Source organism: Trichoderma reesei (genome assembly GCF_000167675.1).
Source record: "Trichoderma reesei QM6a unplaced genomic scaffold TRIREscaffold_28, whole genome shotgun sequence".
NCBI classification, from domain to species: domain Eukaryota; kingdom Fungi; phylum Ascomycota; class Sordariomycetes; order Hypocreales; family Hypocreaceae; genus Trichoderma; species Trichoderma reesei.
In genome coordinates this window covers 349706-366023 of record NW_006711175.1, presented here as the reverse complement: position 1 = coordinate 366023, position 16318 = coordinate 349706, and the positions used below count along the sequence as shown (strand labels likewise).

The following is a 16318-nucleotide window of genomic DNA, read 5'->3' as shown; positions in this document are numbered from 1 at the left end:
TAAAAAATAAAAAGGAGTTTTATAAAAAAAAGAGAAATTTTTTTTTTATTTTTTAAAGGGGGGTTTTTTATATAAAAACCCTTTTATTAATATTTTTTTTATATTTTAACCCTTTTTATTTTTAAAAATCTTTTTTTTTAAAAAAAACTTTTTCTTTTTTTTTTTAAAAAAAAAATATTTTTTTATATTTTTTAATTCTTTTTTAAAAAAAAAATAATAAAAAGGTTTAATAAAATAAATAGCTTTTTACCTAGCTTTTTTAAAATTATTAAAATATATTAAAGGTTTTATTAATAAAAACAATTTAATAAAAAAAATAAAAAAAGTATTTTTATTTAAAAATTAATTAAATAAAAAATAAATATATATATAAAAATATATTATATTATAATAAGTCTTTAAAAACTATAAAGCTTAATAAATAAAATAGGTTTTTATTAAATATAAAAAAATATAAAAGTAAATATTAAAAATAAATAATAAATAATAAATAAAATAATTATATTAAATAATATAATAAAAAAATAACTTATTATAATTATAATATATATTTTTTATAAAAAGGTATAGTTTTAAAAAAAAGTTTAATTTAAAGTTAAATTAAATATATATAAAGTTATAATAATTTTAATATAAATACTTATAACTTTATAATATTATTATAATTATAAAAAAGTAAATAGTTTTTTTATTTTAAAAAGATTTTAAAAATAAAAATAATAATTTCTAAATATTTATTTATAAAAGTAATTATATAATTAACTTATAAATTACTTAATAGTAATTAATAAATATATATTAACTTTTTATAGCTTTAATTATTATTTTTCTTTTTTTACTTTTTTATTTTATATACTAGCTTTAATAATTTATAATTAAATATTAAAGATTTAATAAATACTTAAATATAATATAATTAAATATTTATATTTAAAATAAGTTATTATTAATATATAATAATTATTATTTTTATTATTTTATTTATAAGCTATTAAAATATTATTTATTAATAAAAAGTAATTAAAACCTTTTTTTTATAAATAACTAATTAAGGAAAAAAATAAATAAATAAATAGCTATAAATATATTATAGGCTTAAGGGTTATAGTATTATAAAGTAGTCTTAAATTATTAAGGTAAGGACTACTTAATATTTATAAGCTATTAAATATAAAGTAATAATAATAGTTTTATTAAAAATTACTAAATAAATTAAATAAAGTATTATTAAATACTTAAATATACTATTTATTAATAACTTAAAGTAAGATATTATAAAATAGTTATTAACTATTAGTTTATTAATATAGAATAGTAAATGCCTTAATATATAAACAGTAACTTTTTAAGTGCTAACTGTACCTTATGTCCTAGCTAAGGATACCAGGAATTCTTATAGCTCTATCTCGCTCTAACAGTTCCCTATCATTAACCTCTATAATGCGCCGCTCTACGCGTTATAGTCTATTATGGCCCTGGAACTCGAAGGGCTAATTGCTCGTGTACTGCTTGTCATATCATGTGCTGGCGAAGAAGGTATGTTTCTTATCCTGTAGCGTTTGTATTCCTTGCGAGTGGAAGAACCCCATTCTCGCATGTCGAGGCACTTTGGTCTGGGAATAACAGTTATTGATGCTCAATCTGCAGGTCTTCCCATAAAGGAATTCAACGATGCTGCAAAACTAGCCCTTCATCTGTCCGAAGGTGCTGCCGGTGCTTTCCACAATACTCACGATGCGATCTCCAGCCCCTTGACGTTTACGTTCTCAGATCATGCAGTCAACACGATCTGGAAATGGCTTGTTCGGCGGACTGATATATCCATTGGGCCTGATCGACGATACAATGGGGTAACATTCCCAGAGGCGTTGGCGCTGGATAAACTACACGATGGCCACGGCATTCGCATTCACGTTTCCCAAGAAACGATGTGGGAGGCTATTACCGGGCATGCGGTGGATTACAAGCGCGTTCCTCGTTCCGAATGGCTTCTGCTTCTTGGCATCGCTTCGACGAAAGCAAACGGAATCCTGCAAGGTGATCTTGGCCGTCTGGTCGACCAAGACAAGCGTTCAGTACCGAAGCGAACGGATGCACTTGTAAAGAAAGGCTACATTACCAAGCGTACCACACTTGTCCGGGGAACCAAAACCAGCAAAATGTGGCTCAAGCTTTTCGCCCCTCCGCTGCCGAAAGATAGCAGCGCAGCTACAGAACCGGAGGCAGAGATGAATCTTTCTCGCCAAGTTCTGGCTGTCAACCTTGACGCTGTTCCTTGGCACACAAGATGGACTGGTGAAGCTGTTGATTATACAGCCCTTGCAACCACTATAATGGCCGTCTGTAAAGAGTGGGGTGTTCTACGCATGCAAGACTTGAAAGCCAAGTTGGGCGTCCTTGGCATGCGATGGCAAATGAAGGTAGTTTCCAAAGTCTGCCGGTTCCTGAATGCGCGAGACGCGATTCGATACGTTGCAGCGAAGCTTGACAACAAAGTCTTCAATGATTGCGTCCAGTTCAATCGGGACCTATCCCCGAAGGATTGGTCCATATTCCTGGCAACGGGAAAGCGCGCCGGAAAGCCCGCGAGGACAGGCGAATCTTTTAACCAGGACAGCAACGATGCCACTGAATCATTCATGGAACCGATTGCTTCTTCCAAGTGCTTGAGCGTCGCGCCGTCGTGGTCAGCTGATCAACCGTTGGCCATTGCCATTGCGAAGAGCATCATGGCATGTGGTGACACGGGGTTGACGAATCCAGACGTATACGGGCTTACGCTAGGTGTATCGTTCACACGTTTTCTATCGTCTTTGACAACATGTCTCTCTACGCCGAATATCCAGCCAGTCCAACTGCAGCATCTGCAAGTGGTTAGTGAGCACTCCAGGACTGGGAAAGTTGCATCTTACAGATACTCGCTGCCCCCTTTACCGCAGGTTGCAGACTGGATGCTCCAAGTGGATGCTTTGCCAGCTGGAATGGGACAGCGAGACGGCGAGAACCAGAGTGGTATACGGCCACCGTATGGCTTCGACCAGGAAGTGCCCACTGGCGACACCAAGCTGGCCAATCTCAGCCAAGCTACGTTATCTCAAAGGAAGCAGAGAGGCAGACCCCGGAAGATCAGGCCAGAGTATCAGAGTGACCGGAGTGGAGACGATGAGATGCATCATACGTCTGAAGCAGAGGTTGATCCCAAGACCGAAGGCCAATCGGGTCTGAAGTCAATGATGGTCAAGTTACAGGTGCCCGGTGATATTCTCAAGAAGCTCATGGAACCGGAGCTGGTAGAACCAACGACGGGTGATCACACGGGAGTTACTCTTTCAGACGCGACAGCCTCGTCGCCGCCTAATCCGTGTGTGCCCATAGGAAGCACTCAATCTGCAAGCAGCGGACGAGGACGTGGACGCGGACGTGGGCGAGGTCGGGGTACTCATTCTCTCGGCGATAAACGGGGGACTGGGACTCCCACCGATGGCGTGACGAAACCCAAGAAATGGAAATGCGATCAATGTGGCAAGAGTTGGAAGAATGATATCGGCCTCAAATACCACCTTGAGAAGTCGCAAACTCCATGTAACCCATCCTTTAACCCTGCCAATGTTGACAGTTCCCGTCAGGAGGCGAGATCTGCTCTCCGGTCAACGAGCACAGCCAAGACAACTGATGATGCCGATGCAGCCGCGGTTCTGGGGACGAGGTCTTCAGGTCGGAAGATAAAGGCTCGAGCCATTGAAGACAGGCGAGATGGGAGAAAGAGAGAAAGAGAGCGGAATGACATAGAATCTTCGTTATCCAGAATATCTCCAACGGAATCCAGATCTCATGGGGGTCAATACCCACTGCACACGATATCAACTATTCCAATCTTGAAAGAGAGAGAAAGTTTTGCGTTGAAATCATCTTCCCTCCCTCAATCGGCCCCGGAGCATAGAAGAGTTTTCAAGCAATCCGTGGTTCCCCACGAACAGATAGGCCTCGTACAGGTTGACACGAGACCACCGAGTCAAATATTCGACTTCATGAATCGGGAATACCCTGCCAACCAACTCGAAAGTTTGCCCTACGCCGCTCTCGACCTGGGTGAGAATCAGCAACATTCAAGCCCGGCTTTGCCCTTTGAGAATATGAGCACTCAAGGGGATCAGCACGAGCACCGCGAGCCCGTTCCAGAAGCGGCCGGCACAGCGTCCTACCCAGGGAAGGCAGATGTAGGAACTACGGACGGCCAGCAACGCTACGACTCCGGAGACAGCAACAGGGGAATCGAAGTCCGAAATAAAAAGCCTCCCCGAACCGGAATCACGGATCAAGTTTCAAGCTTGCTGATGGACATGCTTCAGGAGCGCAATGGGGTCCTTCCTGGAGGGCATTCTCTTTGGCACGCCATCACTGCTGTTTGGAAACAACGGCATCCTGGCAAGCCAGTACCGAAAACAAAGGACTTTCAATGGGCTCTAAGTCGAATGCTGAAAGCTAGGTCGGTGCTAGAGCATTGGCATGGCTTCCAGGACCAGAGCGGCCTCTTTTCTAAATGTCAGATCCTTACGCTGCCACATCTTGACGCGTTCTCTGCGGAAACGTTGGCCGTTGTTGAAATGATCAAGCAACGCCACCCCCAGCTCTCTACACCATCCAACAATAGCATCGAAAGGGGGGAGAAGAGGGAGAACCGACGAGGACGCCGAGTTCTCGCTGGTGAGGTTGCACAGCTGGACGCTCCGGTTTATGCCGCCCAATCTTCTTTCAAAAGGCACCATGGAGTCATGAATGATGAAACCCCAAGTAAGCGAAGAAAGTTTGCTCAGGGGGGTATACAGAGTCCTGCACCTCTACCCGCGCCCTTGAATGACGAGTATCGAGCGAGGTGGGCTTCAGATAGCTGGCTCTCTGGGAAGAAGATGGATATGCTGAACCACAACAAAGATAAGAAGGGTCATTCTACTCACGAAGTTGAGTTGCAATTCTTAGCTCCAAACACCTTCTTGCAAGACGACTGGTGTGCTCCGGATGACGGCATATCGCGAGGAATGACACCGTCATTCACCTTGACTCGCACCACGAATCGTTCTCTCCAAGGCTCACCGACCGCTCAAGGAGCAGAGTTTGCCATGGCGAGTCCTGTACGATGCATCGAAGGCCGAGACGGAAGCTGGCCATATCTCGGGCTGCCCTTCTTTGAGGAGAAGAGCAGTAACACCAGCTTCACGCTCTGCGGCTGGATGCCTGATATGGAGTGGTTCTCATGGGCTGATGTGGTACAAGACCTCGACAAACGACTTTCTGCGAGTGAAGGTAGTAGGTCAAACCGTGCCGTCAGCGCCGAGGCCGCTTATGGCAACTTCAGGAAGTGCCTGGCCGATTGCCTGGAGATAGAGCTGAACCAGGCGGACCGATTTATCAACGCACCGCCTTTGGCTGCTGGCCCATACAACCTTTTTGTCAATCTTTCGGCCGAAATAAGCAGTGTTGGCTCCCCTTCCAGTCTCGAGTGGCGGCACCAAGAGCTCCAAACACCTGTATCATTCGATAGAAGTGTGTCTACACCAGGAGCCCTGTCATCGAGTAGTGACGGGGACTCCGACTTTGGCTCGGATACATCTGTCTTGAGACACTCCAGGCGCCCCTTGGGCGGTGTTGACACCACACAATCCAAGGTCAAGCGTGTGGCTTTGATCACTCGCCCACTTACGTCCATCTCTCGAAGGGGAACGGATAGAAAGGAGGGACAAAGAGCGTTAGAGATGATGGACGGACAGCCACTCAGCCAAGCAAACCCCCTAGCCGCCTTTGTCGTCGTTCGGGTTTTGCTAGGGGGCGCAGATAAAGCCATCGACTGGGGCGTTCTACTTCACATCTTCCCGAACGCGCGACTGGCTACCTTGCGTAAATTTTGGGCAATTGCATGCAAAGAACAGGGGGCTTACATCAAAAAATTCACGCGAGATGTTCAGCAACGGCTGATCGAAGCTCTTGAAACCCAGGAATTGCCCATGGTTGACTTTGAAGACCCAATCGACTACGACTGGGGGACGCTTATCAGATGGGCGTCAAGAATATCCCGCCAAGAAGGCTATCAAATCCCTGAGACGAGAGAGCTTTTGGCTCATCGATTTTCGCTGGTGACCAGCAAGTCTGGCGAGCAAGACTGGTGCGAGCGATATTTTCATGCCCAATCATCAATCTTCTCCCGGTTTGAGGCGGTCACGTCAGAGCCCGGAGCACTCCCTGTTGACCATGAGTACGGGACCAATGTCGGCAAAGCAGATGTCGCGAGGTCGTGGATCAAGTCGCTTTGCTGCACCGGTGAAGCGAAATACTCGGTGCGGAAAATCCGCGAGAAGTTTCTCACCTTGTCAGGGGCAGAAGGCACGGGACAAGGCTCTCTGCTACTCAAGCAGGCAATCGAGCAACTCACGGCCGAGAGAGTCATTTGCAGGAGCAAAAAGACACCACTTGGGGGCCGTCCGTACCGGCTCAGTGAATGGTACCTGTCAACATTGAATAGGGTAGCGCAACGCCCAAAATACGAAGAGGCGGCAGCTTTCAAAAGGCAGATGGATGCCGTCTTTCGAAGGAAAGAGGCATTTGAGGTGCCGTATACGCTGGATGATGGCTCTATGATGGCCTTGACGAATCTGAATGCTGCTGCAAGAATTACGATTGTTCCCTTGGACATACCAAACATTCCCTTGGGCTTTGAACCGGGCAACTACGAGAGCCGAAAGTACCCCAAATCTTACTATCATTTCCGACTTCAAGCCGTGCCCACAGAAGGGTATCAGTTCAGCGAGGACGTTGCCGTGTTGCGAGCTGTGGTGCAGCAAGACCTCCCCTCTACAACCTCGAAGGGAGAAATTCCCCAGTGGATCGACTTTTTCGGGGAGAAGGATGCCAAAAGATGGTCCGATATCCTGGGAGCCTTGTGCTTTGCGTATGCCACTAAAGGGCCGATGACTGTGAGGGACGTTTGCAACTCTCTGAGGCCCATCCTGGACGAGTTCGAGGCACAGCTCATCATCGACTGGGGCTTGAAAACCGGCGTCTTCGAAGAGGCCATGGGCGGCGTGTGTGTTACTGTCGGAGAGTGGTGGTGGCTGGCTGTGCCGTGGCAATATAGCCGATGAAAGCAGCTTCGCGTGACTGTACGGCGGCTTCTGCAGGATAGAGGCCTCTTTTGCTGTGGTCGATCATTTACGCAGCCAGACTATATTAGAGGTATAGGTCTCTACCCCATAAGCTTCATCCGTACATGATAATTTCATATAGTCCATCGTCCGTGCAGTGCCATAGGACTAGATAACGGGAATGCCCATAGTGATTCTTATAATAGGCCTTCGACAGCTGTGGCTTCCGGCTCTGCTCTGCAAGGGATGAAATGACTGTTCCTTCACTCGCCGACCATCCCTTTGAATCGTGATGAGGGAGGTTTCGTAGGCTCTATATCCCCCCCTGTTGGAAAGCGCTAAATCGCCCCTATCCAGGCTAGGAGCCTGTCATCTGCCCAACAAGACTTTCAGGACCAGGGCGGCTAACAAGATTACCAGCGCTACAATGACCCTATCTATCCACAAAGGCACTTCATCGCTTCCCGTCCTTATCTGGCGGGTGGTAGAGGAACGTCGCTGAGTCCCAGGAGCTGGCATCGCCGATGCTGGTTGTGGTATCACGTTATCTGAGACGCTGGGAGCAGTCTGTACAAAACCCTCTGCGAGCTCAGCTGCGTCAGATGACCCGTCACCGGGACTGGACCCAGGTGCGATCTGTTGCGAACGGGACGATGACGACTTGTCCCTTCTCGTCTCAAGCTCATCCCTCCAGCCCATGTTTAGCTCAGCGGGAACTGATATGTCCGAACACGAGGAAGCAGCTTGTTTACAACGGGCCTCGCATTCGGCGATGATCTCTGCATTTGTCCTCGTACAAACTGCGCATCTGAAAGACGTCGATTCTTGAGCAAGGCGGCGGCGTACCGCCTCAGTGGTTTCCAGGCCACCCAACTGACCTAGAACATCTGTTTCCATGAAACTGCGGAGCCTGGCCATGACAATTGTCGGTTAGTAGGTATGCGGATTATCAAAGCGTATGCATGTTATTTGAGCGTGGAGTTCCTACGCGACAAGAGCGGTTCGGATGCCCCAGGCGGGTTGCCATGTCTCCTCATGATGGCCACTAATGCTGAGGCAGATCTCTCGGTTGGCCTCGAAGCGACCATTCGGGGTAGAGAAGCGAAAGCTTGGGGGCCGCAGAGGATAGGCTGGAGGCAGGATTATACGACCATGGTATATACCCTGGCTATATGGAGAATTCGGCGGGCCTCGAAGGGTGAAGTGCCATTCGAAGAGATCTGACTCCAACGGTTCCGCGGTGTAGTCGGGAGAAGGCGTATTTGAAAGCTCTGCAGCCTCGCGGACTGGAAAACACCCGAGTTAGCGCCCGCTTGTAGGACGAAACGTGATTGCATCCCAGATCGGGGGGGGGGGGGACAAGAAAACTAACGTATGCGTCGGATAGTGGGAGATTTGGCGTTGGTGTGAGATGAAGATGTCGTTGATGCCGCCATCGGTCGCAGATGTTCCTTGCCGAAGGCTCTTTCGTGAGATGGGCAGACGGCTGGTTTTGCGGGAGGTGATGATAAGTAGGGCAAGGCGGCAGTTCGACGGAAACCACGAGCGAGGAGGAGGGAATAGGAAGGTAAGTGAAGCAGTTGAGGCCCGAAGGAGGAGGGAGAATGCGCGAGCGAGGCTGTCCGTGTAAGGTACTAGGTAGGTAATCAAGGTAAGGTATGATAGGTGGCAGATATCGAAAGGAACAAATGGCACCTTTTGAAAAAGGAAGCTGGTTCCAGCCTTCCAAGTGTCCACAAAAAATGACTACCTAGGAAGGAAAGTATGTCACTGCACCTGCCCCGCGGACGGTCTGCAGACAATGATGCGACAACTTGAAGGCGAAAGGTCAAGTGCCAGGTACAGACAAGAACGTACCTTATCGTCCTTATCGGCTGAGGTGGGGCCCTGATGCTCCACGCTGGCCAAAGAGTCTCACCAGCTCGGACTGTTAGCTGTCCTCATAGTATCATAATCGTGCTTCTCTCTGCTGCCAAACGTGTTCACACCTCAAGTGGTTTGGCTGCCATCCGACGATAAGAACCCACCGAGCGCGTCCGACGACTTCACTCGGCCGCCAATGGACTACGAAGCGATCAAGGAGCAATGGAGCGAGGTCGAGGACCGTGATGGCGTCCGCCTCAGCTGGAACGTGTTCCCCAGCTCTCGAATGGTACTTGATCTCCTCGAACACAATCCGGGCGCCCCAGCTCATAGATCTTCAACAGGAAGCCTCCCGGTTAGTCGTGCCGATAGGTGCTCTGTTTACGCCGCTCAAGGAGAAGCCCGATACGCCTCTGCTCCAATTCGAGCCTGTCACCTGCAAGCAGCCTTGCCGATCGGTTCTCAACCCATTCTGGTAAAGTTCTCACCACCAGGCAGTTGTCCCCAGGTCTGCCCACGCAGGGTTTCTAACTGATGTTCCATGTTAGCCAAGTGGATGTTCGAGCTCGTGTATGGATCTGCCCCTTCTGCCTCTCAAGGAACCAGCTTCCGCCGCACTACAAAGACATCACAGCGAATGCGATCCCACCCGAACTGCATCCTGCAAACACCACAATCGAATACAGGCTGTCGAGACCTGCGCCTGCGCCGCCTTTGTTTCTATACGTGGTTGATTTGTGCCAAGAGGAGGATAGCTTGGCTGCGCTCAAGGAGTCACTGGTCATGAGTCTCAGTCTGCTGCCGGAGAATGCACTGGTTGGCCTCATTACATACGGAACGATGGTCTGCTCACCCCGAGGCCTCATTTGCGAACGAGTGCTAATCAATACCAGGCCCAAGTCCACGAAATCGGCTACGAGGGCTGCGCCAAGTCCTATGTCTTTCGTGGAAGCAAGGACTACTCCGCCAAAAATGTCCAAGACATGCTAGGATTGACTTCCCAAGGCGTACGACCTGGTGTGCCACCACAGGCGGCCCGCCCAATGAATGCTGGGACCACGTCGAGGTTTCTGTTGCCCGTGCAGCAGGCCGAGTTCCAGCTCACCAAGGTTCTGGAGTCGCTGCAAAAAGACCCCTGGCCAACTGCCAGCGATCGGAGAAGTCTCCGCTGCACTGGTGTCGCTCTCAGTGTTGCCATTGGACTGATGGAATCAACGTTTCAGAATGCTGGCGGCCGTATCATGCTTTTCGCGGGCGGACCTGCAACCGAGGGCCCCGGCATGGTGGTTGGACCAGAACTCAGGGAGCCGATTCGCTCACACCATGACATTGACCGCGATAATGCCAAGTACTACAAGAAGGCACTGAAGGTAAAGACCACTCGAATCTGTAGAAGATTGCTACGCGGAATGAGAGACTAAAGCCATGTCATAGTTCTACGATAACCTCGCCAAGCGCACTGCTCATAATGGACACATCATCGATATATTCGCAGGCTGCCTCGACCAGGTTGGCCTGCTCGAGATGAAGGGGCTTTGCAACTCGACTGGAGGCCATATGATTCTTACTGACAGTTTTACATCTTCAATGTTCAAGCAGTCGTTTGTGCGCATTTTCGAAAAGGACGGCGACGATAACCTCCTCATGGGCTTCAACGCGGTGCTCGAGGTGCTGACGACCAAGGAGCTCAAGGTCACTGGCCTCATCGGGCACGCAGTATCTCTCAACAAGAAGTCCGTCTCGGTCGGTGAGACGGAATGTGGCATTGGCAACACGTGCTCATGGAAGATGTGCGGCATCGACCCCAACTCCAGCTATGGCATCTATTTCGAAGTTGCCAACCAAGGGCCGGCAACTCACCAGCAGGCACCACAGAAGGGCATGATGCAGTTCTTGACGTATTATCAGCACTCGTCGGGCCAGTTCCACCTTCGAGTGACGACCATTGCCCGGAATTTGAGCGGCCCCGCTGGAGATCCAGCCATTGCGCAATCCTTTGACCAGGAGGCGGCGGCCGTTCTCATGTCGCGGATTGCTGTCTTCAAGGCCGAGGTCGACGACGGCCCAGATGTGCTTCGCTGGGTGGACAGGATGTTGATCCGGCTCTGCTCCAGATTTGCAGACTACCGGAAGGATGACCCGACATCGTTCCGGCTGGAGAAGAACTTTACCCTCTATCCCCAGTTCATGTTCCACCTTCGGCGAAGTCAGTTTCTGCAGGTCTTCAACAACTCACCCGACGAGACTGCATTCTATCGTCACGTTCTGAATCACGAAGACGTCAGCAACTCTCTCGTCATGATCCAGCCGACGTTGGATTCGTACACATTTGACCAGGAGGGCGGCCAGCCGGTGCTGCTCGACTCGGCGTCCATCCAACCGACTCATATTCTCCTGCTGGACACCTTCTTCCACATTCTTATTTTCCATGGCGAGACCATTGCCGAGTGGCGAAAGGCGGGCTATCACGAACAGGAAGGCTACGAAAATTTCGCCGCATTGCTTGAGCAGCCCAAGGAAGACGCAAGAGTAAGCTTCAGACGCGAATGGATAAGGAATGTGAGTGTCTGTGCCGACGACTGACGTGGCTGTCTAGGATCTCATCACGGATCGATTCCCGCTCCCCAGATTCATCATCTGCGATGCCGGGGGCTCACAGGCCAGATTCTTGCTCTCAAAACTCAATCCCTCAACCACCCATACGACGGGGCCATACGGCGGCGTGGGGGCGACTTCCGCCCAGACCATCTTCACGGATGATGTGTCCTTGCAGACCTTCATGGACCACCTGATGAAGTAAGAATCGCAGAAACTGAACGAGCCCTGAGAGACGACACGTGCTGACAAGTTTTATAGGCTCGCCGTTAGTGGCACGAATTGAGGTGGATAAGCAGCGTGTTGGAGCTAGACAAGGGCCCAGATGGCCTAGGATCTCGGGATGGGCAGCTTCTCAAATCATGTGTACCAACCTGCCAGGTGGTGACTGGCGCCTCAACGATCAGAAGAGGTGGCCAAGAGAAGAAGACGTAGGAGATGAAGATGAAGAAGAAGACGAGGACGACGAGGGCAAGAGACAATTAATCTTACACAATCCATACACAAAAACGGCTCTATCTCTACATCTAATGATACTAAATAGAAGTATGCGCTGATGACAATGCATCTCCTAGACCCCTGAGGCGATTACCTTTGACATCTAACCTACCTTAATGCTCACTTTGGCGCTTTCGTTTGGGCACGATTTGGGGCGGCAGTTAAGGGCTGGCAGGCATTAGTCAGGAGCTGAAGCTAAGGGTGTTGGCTCAGGACAGGAACAATATGAAGCTGATAATATCAAGATGGGACGGTCTGGCCGTTCCGGTATCCACTTGTGAGGACAATAGGACTCGTTGTGAAGCAAGAGTGAAGGCCGAAGACTGGAAAACGAGAGGAGGGACGCGGAATAATAGCTCATGCATTGGTATTGCAGAAACAGAGCCCAGAGCGCCAACGCAAACTGACGAAGAGCGGAAATTGCCCGGGCCTCGCCAAGACGAGACCATGAGGCCCGCAGGTCGGACAATCTGATGCGCGGCAATGCTCGTAGCAGAACAATCGGACGGGCTGGGACAATGTTCAGAGACAATGCTTGGGGTGCGGCCACCACCGGGAGACTGGACGACGCGGGATGAAGGCCAGTTCAGAAGCTCCAGGTATAAAGCCAGGCAGCATCTCCGGTCAATCGAAAGAGTTTCATCTCATCAGCAACAAACAGCCTTCAATCTCAAGCAACTCCAGCTCTTCAAAAACCACATCAACCCACCAACCCACCAACCCTCAATTCACAATGGCTCAAACCGGAAACCTCGGCTGCACCGTCATGGCTAAGCCTCAGAGCGTCGAGAGGAAGAGGCTCATTGGCTGCAGCGTCATGACCAAGCCTGCCGCCAACGACAAGAAGTTCACCGGCCTCCTGGGCTGCACCGTCATGTAAACAGCTTCAAGCCTGAAGCCTGCGTGCGACAACCGAGGCGGCACTTCCATCTGCCCTCGACCGAACCCGCCCAAATATATTGCAACCATCTTTCGACGTTTCAGGCCCTTTGTTCCCGACAATCACCGTGGGACATCTGGCTTTTTTATCTTTTCTATGGCTCCTCCTCTCGAGTCAACTCCTCTCGGGGAGCTCATCAGCGGAACAGCAGGGACGGACACGACCGGACTGGGACTCTGAGATAAGGGGAGGGGATACAGGATTCACCATGTACACATTTACAACATCAGCCATGTATTTACGAGGCATGCAATCTTCCTAGATGAAGTCGTATATATCTTCTTCATACACATATTTCATTCTACATCATCATCTCGGTCTCCATGTGCTCAAGACTGCCGTAGCCATCATTGCCTAGGTATCGGTCGAACCGGATGTCAATGTCACAGAGTCGGCTGGGCACAACGACTCTGTTCTCTGTAACGAACTTGTCGTTGCTCTTGAGCTGACAGATTTCAATGCAAGATTGCTGTCGTTGTAATCAAGGTACCTTCTGGTAGTAGACACCCAATGTAAGGTAAGGTTACTACCCATCATGCTGTGGTTCTTGACCCTTGTCAAGTCGAGATAATCCCTGTCGGCGGATTGGGATCCAGCAACACACACCAAAGGCACCAAAGGCATGCATGCATGCACGTACCTTCAGGTACAACTTGAACCCTCTTCGACCCCATTATAGGTAATACCTCTCTGTACCTTGCTCGGTGACGCGCGAACCCGCCCATGCACTCTTTCGCGAACCGCAGCCCCTGTCACTGTTTTGTACTTACATACACCCGTCTCTTGCCAACCTGACGCAACCCTCGCCAGCGGACCTCGACCTCGACCACAACCAAAACCCTCCCGACTCCAGCAACAGCAACACAATCAAGGCCGTCATCGTTTTCTTGCCGCAGCGCCGCCAAGCCACGCATCAAGCGCCTCTCTTGTTCAGTCGGTAGGTTGTGCGACCCTCGCCGTGATCAAAGTACATTTTCCCTGCCCGGTTCTTCCCCCCACCCCTTTCGCAGTGCAGTGCAGGACACGCGCATGGCGCACACACGGCAAGATGCCGGGACGAGGCGTGGGTGAACGGGCCTTTGTCGAGGCTGGAGATCTGGGACTTGGCGATTGGCGATTGGCGATTGGCGACCGGAGGACGGACGAGGATCGGATACTAGATCTCTTGCTGTCACTGAAAGCAGCAGTCCTGGTGCTCACGCTCCGTCCCTTGTGGTGACTGTAAGCCGTGTCTCGAGAAGCATCTAGCCCAGCTCTTGATGGCGTTCGATATGGCGCCTCCAGCGTCGAGCAGCAGTTTGTTTTGTTTGGGTGGTTGGGTGCGGTCCAGATTCTGTTGATGGCTCATCTTGGGATCCCATGGACAGGGCTGTCAGTTGCAACCGCTCCCAGATGGACTTGGCCAGCTTCGTCTCTTGATTTCAACCCTCTTTCGCTCCCTTGAACTACCTATCTACTACTACCGCTGCTCTACATACTTACTCACTTGCAACGCAGAATCAATACCGACGACATCTGCGCATAGTCACTCTGCCAATTCCGCGACTTTGGCCAAGTTACCCTGCCAGCTGGATCAATCGATAAGTCCTTTGTCAATCGACTGCAGCAACGACGTCCTAGCGCCTCTCACAGCATTGGCCTCGTTGATCTCTCTAGATACTCTGCTGCGGCTTCATCTTTTCACACCTATCTGAATCACCACGTCAAACAGCCCCACTGCTTTACGAGTCTCCTTCGGTGTTGGCCCAGTCTCATCCCGGCGGCAGGGTGTTGACTTTGACGAGAGGGAGAAGGGGGGAAAAGAAAGAAATTCAGCAGATCGTCGAGTCTCATCCATCACAGGGGCTGAGCCGGAGAAGCAGGTAGCACACGCCTTGCAATGGCGTCTTCCGAGGTGGACCAAAAGTATCTGGGTCGGATGGCCAGGTCCGTCGAGGGAGACAACCCGATCCTTTCCTCAACGCTCTTCAAGATCCTCGGGCTCTCTCTTAGGCTCTCTGACAAGCTCGTCGAGGTAAAGAAGCAGCGCAAGCCCGATGCTACGCTTCACGAAAACATCATGCGCATCCTGTGGTTGGCACGGGAAGGGCTCAAGATGCTTCAGGAATATGTCATTCCCTTCGTCACCAACTGCGTCGAGCTGAAAGTCCTGGCCTATAAGCTACGCGCCAGCTTCTACCACATCTTTGTCCTGTTTCGAAACCAGCCTCGCGTATCCAACATGCCCGACTGGGACCCCGACGCCGTGCCGACCGACCGCGGCAAGGACATGCACGGCGCAGACGACTACCGGCATCCAATGCATCATTCGCTTGAAGGCGGCCCCGTTGGCCCTCCCCCGGGCTTCGAAGCGCCAGTCTCCGCGCGCTCGCTTTCCTTCCTGCTGCCCGCCAAAGACTACCTTCCCACGGCGCATCAATACTTTGAAGAGGCTGCGCAGCTGGCCGATGCGCTCCTCTGGGGCTCCCACTCGTTGCGCCTGTCCGTCAAGACGGAATATGCGGCCTTCCTCTACGAATGTGTCCACGACGCTGATGCTAGCCGCACGCTGGCGAGAAATACGATCAATGAGGTCTATGAAGCGACAGAAGGCATGGACGATGACATGTTTCGGGATGCCTGCGAACTGGTCACCGTCCTGGGCAAGATGATGAGGCGGGGGCTCGGGTCCAACAACACCCTTCACGGCAAGGCTCAGGCCTCTCATTCAGCTTCTCCTGGCGTTACACCCCCGGTCGGCATGGAGAATCCTATCTAGGTGGACATGAGGCATCGACAACGACGGCGAGCGAAGGTGGCAAAGGCCCTCACCTCAATAACGACACAACTCATGCCCAAGATGACTCTAGGATGCTCGCCAGTCGTTCATTTATGAACCGACCACCCGTCATGTATATTTCCCATTTGGCTTTTCCCTCGGCGTGCACTCAGCGTATCCAGCGCGGACAACGGATCTATTTACAAGTGCGCACGGCACGTTTGCAGTTACTGTTGGTATATAAACTTATATCCCTCTAGTTTAATGTTTATATGGTTTTCTTTTCCCTTGAAGTTTCCAGCTACCTTGGCCCATTCCGGTTTGACATGTACTCGCTCGGCATGTACTCGCTCGGCAGCAGCATCTTCATACACAGCTCATTTCTTTTCAACATGATACTGCGCGCGCTACACTCTTGGGAGGGACATTGTTTCGTCTCTTCAAGCCCGTCAAAGGTAATGAGGTCTAAGCAATCACTGATTGGGCAAGGAAAGACTTGGGACTTTGGCGGTTCGCCAACTTTGTTGGTTC

The 16318-nt window shown here is 49.9% G+C and overlaps 5 protein-coding genes across 5 annotated transcripts; 4 read left to right on the top strand and 1 right to left on the bottom strand.

The window, feature by feature from the left end:
* Window positions 1-1461: 1461 nt before the first annotated feature.
* On the top strand, window positions 1462-7133 carry TRIREDRAFT_81949 (uncharacterized protein; the record flags this gene model as incomplete). The annotated part of the gene is made up of 2 exons (XM_006969101.1): window positions 1462-1536; window positions 1687-7133. The coding sequence occupies exons 1-2, from the start codon at window positions 1470-1472 to the stop codon at window positions 7131-7133; spliced, it is 5514 nt and encodes a 1837-aa protein (XP_006969163.1). The 5' UTR covers window positions 1462-1469.
* Window positions 7134-7511: 378 nt separating this feature from the next.
* TRIREDRAFT_31733 (uncharacterized protein) lies at window positions 7512-8536 on the bottom strand (the record flags this gene model as incomplete). Its single annotated transcript, XM_006968996.1, has 3 exons — window positions 7512-8043; window positions 8122-8419; window positions 8506-8536. Coding segments are annotated over 3 exons (861 nt in total), but the record flags the coding sequence as incomplete, so codon positions are not given.
* A 611-nt stretch (window positions 8537-9147) lies between these two features.
* On the top strand, window positions 9148-12078 carry TRIREDRAFT_52208 (uncharacterized protein). The gene is made up of 7 exons (XM_006969100.1): window positions 9148-9285; window positions 9341-9471; window positions 9545-9839; window positions 9890-10366; window positions 10431-11525; window positions 11593-11792; window positions 11853-12078. The coding sequence occupies exons 1-7, from the start codon at window positions 9193-9195 to the stop codon at window positions 11875-11877; spliced, it is 2316 nt and encodes a 771-aa protein (XP_006969162.1). The 5' UTR covers window positions 9148-9192; the 3' UTR covers window positions 11878-12078.
* A 744-nt stretch (window positions 12079-12822) lies between these two features.
* min1 (uncharacterized protein) lies at window positions 12823-12969 on the top strand (the record flags this gene model as incomplete). Its single annotated transcript, XM_006968998.2, has 1 exon — window positions 12823-12969. One exon carries the CDS (start codon window positions 12823-12825, stop codon window positions 12967-12969), a length of 147 nt encoding a protein of 48 aa, XP_006969060.1.
* A 1939-nt stretch (window positions 12970-14908) lies between these two features.
* On the top strand, window positions 14909-15787 carry TRIREDRAFT_111713 (uncharacterized protein; the record flags this gene model as incomplete). The annotated part of the gene is made up of 1 exon (XM_006969099.1): window positions 14909-15787. One exon carries the CDS (start codon window positions 14909-14911, stop codon window positions 15785-15787), a length of 879 nt encoding a protein of 292 aa, XP_006969161.1.
* Window positions 15788-16318: the final 531 nt, after the last annotated feature.

Coding starts and splice junctions, on each gene's coding strand:
- TRIREDRAFT_52208 (XM_006969100.1), top strand. CDS start 9,193: ATGGACTACGAAGCGATCAAGGAGCAATGGAGCGAGGTCGAGGACCGT. Junction 9,286..9,340: donor TGTTCCCCAGCTCTCGAATG/GTACTTGATCTC, acceptor GATCTTCAACAG/GAAGCCTCCCGGTTAGTCGT. Junction 11,793..11,852: donor TTCATGGACCACCTGATGAA/GTAAGAATCGCA, acceptor CAAGTTTTATAG/GCTCGCCGTTAGTGGCACGA.